The 13,524-nt window shown below is 39.1% G+C and overlaps 1 protein-coding gene across 9 annotated transcripts in view; it reads right to left on the bottom strand.

The window, feature by feature from the left end:
* The window catches only part of KIF21A (kinesin family member 21A), a 92,357-nt gene that overhangs the window by 3,253 nt on the left and 75,580 nt on the right, over positions 1-13,524 (bottom strand). For 5 of the 9 annotated variants that reach the window (XM_055808001.1, XM_055808007.1, XM_055808002.1 and 2 more), the window contains 7 exons: positions 12,165-12,203; positions 10,012-10,148; positions 7,385-7,565; positions 6,838-7,002; positions 6,018-6,135; positions 3,305-3,475; positions 76-275 (listed from right to left, as the gene is read on the bottom strand). In XM_055808001.1, coding sequence (XP_055663976.1) covers positions 76-275; positions 3,305-3,475; positions 6,018-6,135; positions 6,838-7,002; positions 7,385-7,565; positions 10,012-10,148; positions 12,165-12,203 — 1,011 coding nt within the window. The remainder of the gene's footprint in view (positions 1-75; positions 276-3,304; positions 3,476-6,017; positions 6,136-6,837; positions 7,003-7,384; positions 7,566-10,011; positions 10,149-12,164; positions 12,204-13,524) is intronic. The other 4 variants (XM_055808003.1, XM_055808008.1, XM_055808009.1 and 1 more) reach the window with 1 other exon arrangement.

Below are 13,524 nucleotides of genomic sequence, written 5' to 3'. Positions count from 1 at the left end.
CCTAAATGCATTTGCGTGAATGGAACTCTAGCAGGAGCTACAGAAAAGAAAGATTCATGGAGAAGAAAAACTCACTCTGCTGCTGTGAAAATCTGGCTGGAGTTGGTGCAGATTGCATTTATAGGGCTGTCGTGTCCCTTCATCTCCCCGATGAGTGCGAAGGTATCCACATTCCAGAGCTTGAGGGTGCCTCCTCTGCAGCCGCTGAGCAGAACCGGAGCGCTGGGTAACAAGCCAAGAGCACACACCCAGTCTTTATGAGCATTAGGAACTTGCTGAAAAAAAGAGAAGGCAGGCAAGTCTCACAGGGCTGCAAAAACTTCTGGAGAAACCAGCACAGAAATGGAAAAATCCCAAGTTCTAAGCCTGACTCCTGTCCTGCAGCAGATTTGCCACATGACTCTGGGTATATCCCAGCCCTGTGGGTTCTCCTCCCTTAGAGGAAGGAGGGTGCTGTCTTCCATGAGGCTACTCCTGTGCCACAGGTTTGTTTCTCTTTGTGAAATAGTACTGCAAAACAAGAAGAGAATCCAATATGCACAACTGACCTGACGTGGAACTGAAATTATGTTAGGTTAATGCTAAATCTGCATATGTTCAAATGCATATTTGAATGTATATTTGAACACGTGGTCTCTGTATATGTTTCAAGTCTGCCTGTAAAACAGCTATAAAACACACAAAAAGAAAATCCAAAATACTGCTCAAAAAAATACACCAGGGAGACAGAAACTGTTTCTATATTTGCCCTTCTCCTTTCTTCTTCTCCCATTACACATTATGAGTAGATTTTGTGATGTAGCACTTAACAAAAATACATTAATTCTTTACTGAGGAAGGACACTAGCATTTTGCTGCCAATTCAGAAAGTAAAATGCTGCACAGACCAGCTGAGAACAGCATCCATTTGGTACCAACGCTGGGGCAATAACAGCCCAAGTTTGCTGTCTTTTAAGGGGACCAAGAACAGCTCTTCCGTTCAGTTTGGTAGGAACTGCTTTGCTTTGCTGCCTTGCTCATATTATGGAGTACATTCAGCTTTCTAGGATGGTCTTGGCTTTTTATCTGTAATACACACTGCTGTCGCAACACTGGTGTCCTGGTCCTGCAGCACTTCAAAAGGCCGGGAGGGAGAATGGTTCTTACAAATCTTAATTTTGTCACAGCACTGTTTTGGGGCTTGGGATGTGTAACACCAAGAGAATTAGATGACTAGCATGTTTATTAAGTGATTTTCATCAATTATAGAGGATCAGACTTGTTTAACACATGCATGCCAGAGCAGGACCTCTGTTGAAATGTTAGCATTTGTACTTTAAAGCAGCTCAGCTCTATTTCAGGATTATTTTTTTTTCCTTTGTCTGAAACCCTCGGGTGTACACACCAAAAGCAAGTTGCAACAACAGAAATTCTGACTGGATATGAGTGAGGGGGAAATTAATACAAGAATAATTTAAGGAGTGCAATGGGTCACCCAGAGCAGCTGTGCAATCTGTGACCTTGGAGATTTTGAAAACTCAGTTGGGCAAGGCCTTGAGTAACCAGACCTAACTACACAGTTGGCCTTGCTTGGACCAGTGGGCCGACTTTGCACTGTGTGACCTCCAGTGGGCCCTTCTACCCTGAATCACCCCAGGATTAGCAAAAGTAACAGCACTTTTCTTCATCCCCTGAAAGAAACAGTGAATAAAAATTCATGTTGTTTTGTCAAATGCTTTAGTCTCACCTCCTTGAAAAACACACACCACTTTATAGAAATAAGAAGAAAGAAGGAAGCGTGAGATCATTTTTATCAAGTTCCACTTTTAGAAACAAGAAATAAACAGGGGAACATGAAGTATAGAAATTATGAAATGCAGGTATATCAAAAGGAGAATAAGGAATACAACTAGTCCACTGTTACATACTATTTCACCCCTGCCCCTGTATTCTTCCTGACGTTAAATTGCAACAGCAAAAACGCACATTGCATAATATTTTAAGAAGGCTAAAATGCCAGACTGAAGATGCTTCTTACAACTTTAGTAAAGTAATTCTGACAATAAAAATAAAAAATAAAAAAAAATCTTTCCTGTTCCCGTGGTCCTCCTGTTTTTACTAACAAGCTGCTTAGCACACTTCCCTAGACAGACAGATACGAGGGTAGCTATCCTAATACGGACAAGTGAAAATTTTCTGTAAGAAGCTGAATGTCTTAATCCTTATTTTAACTGTGAAGTTTTAATAGCATTCTGAAAAGGAACTGGCACCCAATAGCACAATTTTGAAAGAAGGTAAAGAAAGTTCGTACATTTATGGAATACTAAGTATGCCCATATAGAAATTTTCGTCTTAAGGTGACCAGTCCTCTATTCTTTCATGTCCCAAAACTTTAATATTCTATTTGTTTCCTTCCTATCAGTCTGCACATTAAATGCACGTAAGAGACATGCTCCTCCTCCTCCCCAAAATTATTAAATGACTGGTATCTAACCAAATCTTTGCAAACACAGCAATATCTTCTGGCATTTGTTTTTCTGCCTTCCATTTCTCACACAGTCTCAACTTAAATAATTGTATCTCTATCTCAACAACCTCTCATAAGACCTAAAAGAACTTGGGCTGGGTTTTTTGTTTTGCAGGTAGGTAAAAACCAAAAAGTTATCCATATCAAACAAATTCAATGAATTTCAAAGTTTCCCAGGATTCAAGGTCCTTTTAGACCCACAGCCCCTTTTTTCTTTTGACAATTAAAACATACAGCAAATATGTTCCAACAGCAAACAGATTTTATGTGTGTGCTGTATATGTTACATAATATATGCATTGTAAAACAAGACAAACAGAGTTCTAAGGAGTAAGCTTTCCACAAAAAAGATGGGGTGGAGTAAGTATTGTCAACCCTCTCCACAGGAAAATATTCTGCAGCCTAATTTAAAGCATTGTTTGTCATTAATGAGTTCCAGTCCAAAATTTACCAACTTGTGAACGGCAAGGATGATATCTGATGGTTCCAATCACAGAGGAGGAAAGTGCTGCCTTCATTTTGAAGCAAAAAACCAAAACCCACATACTCAGAGGTAAAACAGGGCTAACTACTTCATCAGAATTTCCTGACGCTACATACACTGAAAAGAAAAGCAACTGTGTCCTTGTGTAAAGATCAAGTACATTTTCAATTTCTTTCTTAGTGTTCTGTGCCTTCCCCATTAAAAACATCAGTATCTCGGTGAATAGTCATCGTATGAGCTGGAACATTTGCACAGCCTGAAAACAGTTCTACAGCACGACTGTCACATTAGCCGCATGATATTTTTTCCATTACCTGAAGAAGGTCTTTTTGAGTCAAATCCCATTTCTTAATTCCATTATCTCTGGAGCCACTAAAAAGGTTGTCTCCCATAATAGCAAGTGCTTCAATACCATCATAATGAGGAGGTTCAAAATTGTGTGTAGGACTTACACTCCCAAGAGCCCCTTCAGTCACATCAAACATCTAAAATAAATAAATAATCAAATATAAGCAAAATTATCTGCCACCTAACCAGCTTGGAAGACATGCAGTGAACAACTTTAGAGGAAAAACTTGGAAAGTGTTATTACAGGTCACTGTATCGTGATGTATATTATCAGAATTTACCTACCAGAACCACTCCTTTCTCCTCTTTTACCTCTTGCCTGAAGCAAGAATGCTTCACTGACTACAGAGAAGACTGCTCCGGGAAGTGCTAATATTTGATTATATAGGAAGAGCTTATACATACACCATGTGGTGGGCTAGAGAAACAAAGCTCATGCCTGAGCATGGGAAACATGACTCACACTGGAGAACTGCAGAGGCAGCTGCAGGAAAAGCCACAGATACATTTTTCTGGACAAGGTGTTTTGGCAAGGATTACACACCATTACATGCTGATGCTTTCCATGGACTAGACACACCTCCCTCCTTGCCTGTGCTCCAAGAATCAGGTATCTTAAAACAGATTCTTTAAGTGAGGCCGTTTAACAATTTGAGACATAATCAACCCCATCAGGTCTTTGTCCCCAGAGCAGCAGTGTAAGCAACCCCATTTCATTTTCCATTGTACCGAGCCAGAACGCAGCCAGTTAGACTGAGCTGAGGGGAACAGATGAGCCATAACTTTTTAAACCGCTACCTCTGTTTCACAAGCAAATGTCAGACTTTATCCCCCGTTATTTGCTCTTCATTGACCTTTTAAAATGAACAAGCCTGGCAGTAAAAAAGGGACAGCTTGGTAGTGTAAAAGAATACCTTAAGTGAGTTAAAGTTATTTTAAAAGTTATCCCATTGAATTAACATGCATCAGTTCCAGTTGTAAGAGAAGAGTTCAGTGACACACCAGAAAAATCAGGTACTTAGAGGTGACTAATATTCCTGGCTCAGTAGACAGGACAGTAGTTTCCTGGGGCCGTGGAAAGCAGTATCTGTGACCAGTCCTACTACCCCCGGTGGACCTACCCATGTAGAGAAGTACTGAGAATTCCCTAACTGCTGCACTGACCATGCACATACAGGTCATTTAGTTTGTATTTCTGTACTAAACTATTTTGTTTAGTTTGTTTGGCTTAACAATTCTGGAGGCATTCACCTTGCAGATTACCCACTACTCTGCAGCACATATACACGGCCGAAATATTCCTGGATATTCTAGTGGTACAAGTCAAGAGTTTTCCAAAAGCCCTTCCACCTCCTTGTTTGCCAACATGAGTTGGTAGCATGACAAACTTGCATTACACGATCACATCCCGTTGTCCCCACTGAGGTCCTACACTCATTACTGTGCCAGGAGTTGTGCCAGTGTAGCTCTTAACTAACTCCATATTCTGAGCTGTGCAGAGAAGCAGCTATTAGAGTGCCTCTCTGTAGCCCCACTGCCTAAGAATCATCTGGCCTCTAACCATAGGAACTGCTGATAAGATACAAATCCACCGCCCAAACCATCAAGCTATGCACCCACCTCCCAGGCAGACTTCTGAGGCTGGCCCAGTGCACAGCCAAGCATCCATAAATTGCGGGATAATGTCAAAAAGAGAAAGCCCAGGTCAGTGAGAAAGCTCACTCAGGTTCTGGCTCCTGCTCTGCTCCCAGCTGTGTTTACACACTTTACGCAGTGTGAGAGAAGTGTAAGACCAGAATGAAGGGTACCCCCTCACAACAAGCTAGGGTCTCTTGTTCACTCTTTGCTTAGCCTCATGAATCACATGTTCTTTGCAGCATGAGGGTCAGCTTTATGAGGAAGATGAGGTATAGTTCCCATAGGCTGGTGGTTTGGGCATAGTCCTGAGAAGCAGGAGCCTGTGGGTTCAAATACTCACTGGCTGAGATGGGCCAAAACCAAAAACCAACCAAGCAAAAAACCAAAACACAAACTACCAGACTCTCACCCCACCCCAATCAGATTCCCTATCCTTGAGTGAATACATAACACCAAGAAGCAGGAAAGTATTGTTAATACCACTGGCTATGCTTTGAACACAACTCCGAGCAGCCTGCGTGCTAATGAATACAACCAAATAGACTGGGCACTTTGCTGAGATGCGCTGACCTTTTTCTCTTTCCCCACTTCAGAACTCAGGCAACACTTCAGCAAGAGTCTGCGCTAGATCCCACTCTCTTCTGTGGGGAGCACACGGAGTGTCTCTGCTGAAGCGATTGGGTCTTGCACTCCAAGAGAGGTACTGACTTAAGATACTTTCCAAGAGCTAAGTGTTACTTAGGAGTAGGTATTATGAATATTTCTTCAAAACTTCACACATCTGATGTCCACCTTACTGGGGTTTAAGAAAAAATTTAACTATTGACAACCATTCATCCACATACCATCATGAAATTAAAATAGTGCTGAAGTGATACGTGTTTATTGAGACTGAACATTACTCATAATCTGTAACTGATGAAAGAACCTCCATCTTGGCTATCATGTATCAGCTATGGAGATGTGAGCGACTTCCGCTGAAGCATGCGCCCCATGCTGATGTGAAGAGTTAAAAAAAATAAGCAAATACTAACGGTTTACCTTTATATAATGATCCTTCGAACCAGTGACAATAAGATCTTGTCCATTGGAAATTCGATCTACAGTAAGGCACATAACAGGGCCCTGGTGACCAGTTAGCTTTCCTGTAGATTGAAATCTTCAAGGATAAGAGAAGAAATGAGGATTTGTTATTTTCCCATGTATTCAATACAACCTATATCACACTTTCTGCCACAATGGAGCTTTTATTTTCCCCTATGTTTTCACTACTCATCCTCCGGTTTACATATATGCTATTGCTCCTGTCCACGGGTAAATGTAAAATTATGTTAAATGTAAACAAAACCTTCTATTTCTGTAAAATAAGAATTTAAAAAATGAAAACTAAAGACAAATCAGACCCCATAAAGTATTCTCTGTATTTTGAACACACTCTTTGGGTGCAGGTTCTGTTTGGAAAAGTGCTATATAGTGTGGCTATCATAGCCCCATATTATATTACATCAATTGGCTTTCATCATCTCATCAACAATTACAAGTCAGGATTCACGCATCTGTCACCTCACAAGAGCCTGTTTTATAGTGCCTGTCAAACAAAACCTTGTGCTTTCCAATAATTTTTCCTGAAATGATTCACCATAACCTTAACACAAGAGGAAATCACGAGCACCTTCGTTATCTCAGTTAACCACCACAGCCTCTTATGGATTAGTTGATCCATATCTTGACCACACTTTGCCCAGGTTATGGACATTACACAGAGAGTAAACACTTCATTGACTGTTTCACATGCACTGACTTTGTTTCATATGCACATATAACCACCTAAAGAACATTCCCTTCTGCTGGTGCTTACTACCTTTTCAGGTCCCACATCCTCACTGAGTTCCCAGCAGCTGCATAGAGGAACGTGCCAGTTGGATTTAGTGCAATCTGATTGATCTGGTTCTCTCCAGCTGGGATTGCGACTGTTCTGTTAGTACTTCCTGAACAGACATCACCAGGCATCGCTTGGCCTGAAGACCTGAGTAAAAAAAAAAAAAAAAAGGGGGGGGGGGGGAAGGAAGGGGGAAAAAAATCGAATCCAAAATAAACCCTACATTTTGTTCTCCCTGCTTTGCACACAATTTAAAAACAAACCTACTTACCTAAGCTAAAAAGCTATATGCCAATTACGAATACTGAACATTCGATAAAACACTGTAAGTATGGATGCAATTTGTTTTGTTTCCATATATTCCCACTGCCCCATACTGACTTAGCCTGAACATGTAAAGAAAGCTTACAGCCCCAAGAAACAGTGTACTTTAATTACACTCTGCTGCACTACTGAATTAAATCTAATAAAATCTATCTAAAATTAAGACTTATTTGAACTCTTTGCATTTCATGTTTAGCATACTTACGTCAATGTCCTAATACACTTAGCAGAGTCTCTGATGTCCCACACTTTGATGTAGGAGGTTGAGACTGTGAAGACCAGGCTAGTGTAGTTGCAGTATTTTATAGAAACAACATTATTTGGATGACCCCCTAGAGACATAATCTCTTGTCCAGTTACCAGATTCCAGACTTTACAGGTACGGTCTAAATAAAGGCAAACAGAAAGGAGGAAAAATAATTTAAAAAAAGAAACAAACAGAAAAATCTCATGTTTTCCCCAAAATCACTAATTTTTAAGAAAGTATATGCATTCATTTGTACTCATACATATCGCTACATTTTAGGCAAGCACACAAGTAGAAAAACAACTAAATTAAATAGGTCTTAAAGAATACACATGGGCACCATCTACGATCATCAAAACTAAACAAGGTTAATCATCAAATGTTGTGCGTGCAAGATCTGCATATTAGCTCCTATAGCATTTTAAAAGGATAAAATTCTATCTCATGGAAAATGAAGTAAAATTACACACAGCTTAGAGGCTGTAAAGTTTGGATGACAAATCAAGAGAAGAATCAAATTTTTAATTCAAGAATTATTCATCAACTATATAGTTCAGGAGGGGTTTTGAGGCTCAGCATGACAGTGCTGACTGTCACAACAAAACTACAAGGGTGAGAAGGTGTCCAAACTACTCAGTGTTTTAGGAACCTCTCAAAATCCCAGCATATGTTCTTTAGTCACAGTTTTCATTCAGTAGCAAACAATTTAAATACTGTGACCTTCTGTGCACCAATATCCCAAACACATCAAAGTTCCTCCACAAATGGAAAGCACAGGAAACTCTCCTTGTTGCACCATGTCTGTATCACTCCATATATTTTAAAAATACTTTTTTACTGGAGTAAGTACTGGAAGGATGAAAAGAAAGCTTCATGTGTAGACAGTATTTATAACGGAATGAAGGTGGTAAGTATACTAAGAACTGTCAGCCACTTTAAAAATACCAGCTATCAAGACCAAAGCCTAATATCTGCAAGGCACCTGAGAGCCTATTGCAATTCCTGAATTGGCACAGGCTGCTAGTATTATGTGATATCAGTGAGCTCAGACTTTCTGCTTCAGCAACAATCTCCAAAAGAGTTAATTTTATATTTAAATAAGCAGCTCTCTATGCTCCTGAGTACAAGCGTACTTTGTAAACATATCCCCTACCAAAATATATACAGAAATAATTCTTCCCTAAGTATGGGAAGCTAGCAATGACTTGAAAAAGCAAATATTTAAAACACCTGCAAGCATCCATATGTTAAAAAAAAACAAAAAACACCACAAATCTAGTTGTAATATAAAAAAAAATTGAAAAGTCTTTTTTCCCCCCACATAGCCACTAAATACAAAACCTCAATACAAATCAACTAAGCGACATTTACAGAAACTAAATGTGTGTCCTTTTTGGCATTTGTATACTCTTGCACAAATGCTGAAATGTTAGCTTAAAACTTGTAAGACCAAAAGTTTACCAATTCACTGTAAGAGTTGGTCTTGGTGTTTTTAACAGCCAGGTAGTAGAACAGCCACAGAAACCATAACTGAACGTTAGCAGTGGAAGACCTGACGGGGTTATCACTATGTTAATATAGGCATAAAAAGGATGCCCTGAAACTTCAGTTTGTTCTTTATGTCAGCTAGTGAAATGAGTCTCCCTGTCAGTAGGTGTTAACTTCTCCCCAGCCACCACTCTATTTCACCTTAGTTTTGATGCGTCAAAAAAATTAAAAAAAAAAAAAAAAAAAAAAATCACAAATTATCACACAGGTTCTATTTGGGAGAAGAAGAGTCTGCCACAGTTTCAGCTGCACAACTGAGAATATAGCAAGTCCTTTACTGTAAATGACTTGTATAAAAAGGCCCAGAGAAAAAGAAAACATTCAAAAAAAACTTTGTGTGTGATGTTAAAAATGGTGTTCGTGAGAAAAGGTGTTCATCAATAACCACTGATGTCTGGTTATGTTACCTTCGAGCGAAACTGAGTGACTACAATGGAAAGTCACCAAAGACAGGAAAGAAAGAAGAAAACATTTTCCAAAACACAACAGTTTCTACCACCCTGAAGCGTTCATAGAATGTCTGCACCATCCAGTAAGGAATTTTGTGACTACTGAAAATCCATCCTCTCCTACAACAGCCATACAATGCTTACACCCACAAGAGACAGGCAACAAGATGCACAGAGGAAGCAGAAGACTTTCTTAGCTCTACTCAAAAAATCAAGTATGACATGAATTCTATTCAAATTCCGTAGGTAGTACAGCCAAAGATGTGCTGGTTCCCACCTCTACCTCTACCCTGAGGCTATCAAATTGCACAGCACATCACGTGTGCACGCTACCATGATTGGTTCCATCATATCACTCAACAAATGTTAATGTTATTCTTGATAGTTACTTTTCCCACTACAAATACTACACATCAGAATGAAAACCCTGTAGATAATTACTGTAAACCTTTCTTCAGCTTATGTTTCAAAAATGGATCCCTACAATTTTCTGTGTTTACAGCACTAGCACAAGCTGAGAATTTCACAATACCCCAAGATGTCAAAGCAGCCTCTGTAGGCAGCACATATGGATGGAGTTTGCCCAACCTTTAGATCCGGTGAAGAGAAGATCATCAGTTGCATCAACACAAAGCACAGCCTTGGTATGTCCTTCAGCTGTATAGATACACTGAAGTGGGGATGATCGGATGCATTTTGAAGCAGGGAATGGGTTAATTATCCCCCTAAAGAAAAAAAAAAAAAAAAAAGAACGTGAGCTGGGCATAGTAATAGTTACAGATAAAGTTAATTTACTTAGACGTAAGGAAAAATTAATCTAATTTTCTTACACTTAAGCGTAGAACAGCTGAATGTCTTTCATAAACTATGTAAGGATTTTTACTATTTAGCTTCAACAAGTGTCAATTCTGGACTATCAGTTAAAGGAAGTCACATATAAAAACAAACAAACAAAAAGACAACAAGATGCTGAATGTTGGCTACATGGGAAAGTCTGCATAGTGCTGAAAAAACCAGGATGCTCAAAGCCCCTGATTGCGTAGGACCAACCTTAAGACTGCAAATACCATAAAGACACCTTAGTCTAAATAGCATGCCTGAAAAATGGACTAAGTGTAATGTACACTGCCAATTCCAAACTCGGCAGGCATTTCACATCGACTGCCTTCTATAAGCAGGCTTGGAGAACTGCTGCTAATTTGTGTGCCTGACGAAGTTTCCTAATGCACCCTGTACCCAATGCCACACTTGTACTCAAATGGCTAAAAGGGAGTATGGTTGGAGTACAGACACCCCAAAGGAATCTTCCTGGGGATTTGTAGCTAGCTCTGTGGTGATGCCAAAAGACTGTAACTCAGCCTGAAAAAACCCCACCAGAATTCATCACCGAACCAAAATCTATTAGCAATCTAAAATTCCATGCATACAACTGCACACACACACAAACCCCAATCCTTTCTGTGAAGTGTAGAAAAGCCTCAAAGTAACGCCAAAAACATGCAACACAATGCTGTTATCTGACCAGCTTGCAGTTAAGACTCGCTGTGATGCCTTCCTGGGGATTACACACAACTGTGAGGAAAAGGAACAAAGACATAGCCCCCTCTCACAAAAAAGTGTGTCAGATGTTTTAGGAAAATGTAAAAATTCCATAATATTGCTCAGAAGCTTGCTACAGGAAGGAAAGCCCTTCATGATACAATCTAACTTCGTGACAAGTAGACGGTTTATCCAGTATAGTCTTAGAAATTATTATTTTATACATTTTTACTGCTCAGGACATCTTCATTCATATAATTCATTACTCCCCCACAATCCTTTTATAGATTTTACTAATTTTGCCTTAAATTGTTTGACATTAACTTCCTCATTTTGGAAAGGCATTCACCTTTTAATCTGCACCTTTTTATGTTTTCAAGAATACAGGAACAATTTATTATTGATTTAGGTCACTGTGCTTTTGTTTTCTAACATCACACAAAACTAAAATGGTTTTCTCTGTAATATTCCCTGGTGGATCATGCTGCTTCTAACTGAGTTATTCTCACCCAATCGTTTCCTTGATGAGCCATGTAAAATACATGTCCCAGAGCTACTTATCTACCTAAGTGCAGTGCTCTGAAATCTACACACAAAAAAATGCTATGACTGCGACAATAACCAGACAAAGCCACCATCACATTATTATTAGCCCTTTGACTGCCCTTCTCTTGATAAACTGATTTTTCACTAAGGACCAAAGTCCTAAACCACAGTTTGGGAACATGACAGGGGACATTTCTTTCATCTCTTAAGCCTCTGTATGTTCTGTCAGAAAGATGTAATAAAATACTTACTTATTTTTATTTACACTGGAATTTCATTTTAGTGATCAAAGCATACAACTGAACAAGAAAAATAAAAAGAAAGAGCAAAGCATATAAAACTTAAAGAAAATGTCTGCCCCTCTTTTCTTTAAAGAAAACAAAGAGGGAAAGAATATGTCTAAGGAAAGCTTTACACCATAATTCACTTAAAAAGAAAAAGCCTGACATGCTCAACAACAATAAAAACACCCTAAAAGAGGAGAGGGGTGAGACATGCTTGACCAAAATTTCAAGTTTTTTAACTTCTGGCAAAAGCAAAAAAAGACACAAAGCACAAGTATCAGGAAAATTCATGCAGCCAAATGAAATTTCCTAAGAACTGGAATAACTTCAGTGACAGATGCCAAGAAAACAGAAAAGAGAAAGACAGAGTACCTGTGTACCTCCGACAGAGAGGAATCACTTTCATCAGACCTACAATCAACAGTGATGGAATTGTGAGGAGAAAGAATATAGGTATCAGCAAAGTAATGCCTCCATTCGAGAAGAACAAACAACAGCATGGCCAATTCAGAAAAGCAATGCAAATCCACATACAGTATGCAGCATTGCTCAGGGTATACCTTATATCCATGATAATACTGGGGGTGGGGGTTGGCAGGGAAAAATAATCTTAAAATAACACTCTCAGCAGTAAGTTACGCTGGCAGACTGTCTCAGCCCAAGAAGCGGAGTAACACCAGCTGAGCCATTTCTTGTTTCCTAAACATTTTCTTACAGAAGTCAAAAAAGGAAAAGAAGATTGATACATAATTTAACCTCCGTAACATAGCACTTGCTGAAAATATCAAAAGGAAAAAAAATATTTTGAACATCGATGCCTGTTAAGTGTAGAAGAAACATGTAAAATGTTAATCATAAAAATATTAATATTAAATGTATTGACAGCCCACTGAAATAAGAACAGCAATTTGCAAACGTTACTACGTTCAAAATCCTTCACTTCTCATTTTCAAAAGCACTGAAAAATAAATAAAAAAAAAGAAAACAGACACAAAGAAAAAATTCCCCCCCGGCATGAATATTTGCAGTATGTTTTAAGATGTCCTTCATTTTCAACTCAAATCAAACAGATTCAGCAGTTTCAGCTTGATTTCAAAGTCACTCCAGAGAAAATGAAAAGGGTTAGGTGAGAGTTAGCAATAAGATAAAGGTAACATAGCTCAGATGAAGAAGTTACAAGCACAGTTAAACTACTGAAAGCCTTGCAAGCTACTGCCTGATATGTGGTGACACTATAGGCCACTGAAAAAAACCATTTTTTATAAAAAAAATAGCATAATCCAGTAAGATCAGTTCCTCATCTTGCTACAGATAGAACTGAAGGTTTATTCTAAGTTTGTCTTGCAGTCCATAAGCACTGTGTGGCACTAGTATTGGTACTGAAACCTGTAATAAAGATCCTGCTAAAGCCAAGTCCACTGCAATTTGGAGTAAGGTTCTCAAGACACACCTAACACAGGGAAACTGAGTTCAACTTCTCCTTCACCATGTACGAGTATCTGCTTGTCTAGACCACCTCCTAAAGTCAGTCTGTTCAGTAATTTGGATAATCTCTAGCCAACTGTGTTCCATCCATTTCAACATCCCATCCTTCCAGGGTGCTGTTGTGACAGCACTCAGAGCAATGCTGGAGTAACCGAATAACTGCCAAAAGCACTACTTCCTATATTGTCAGCTAAATCCTATTTTCAAGTGTAAACACACACACAAATACACATACATCTAAGACTTC

Source organism: Falco peregrinus, chromosome 6, assembly GCF_023634155.1.
Source record: "Falco peregrinus isolate bFalPer1 chromosome 6, bFalPer1.pri, whole genome shotgun sequence".
In the NCBI taxonomy this organism is placed as follows: Eukaryota; Metazoa; Chordata; class Aves; order Falconiformes; family Falconidae; genus Falco; species Falco peregrinus.
The sequence above is the reverse complement of the archived record's forward strand: the minus strand, read 5'-3'. Positions and strand labels throughout refer to the sequence as shown.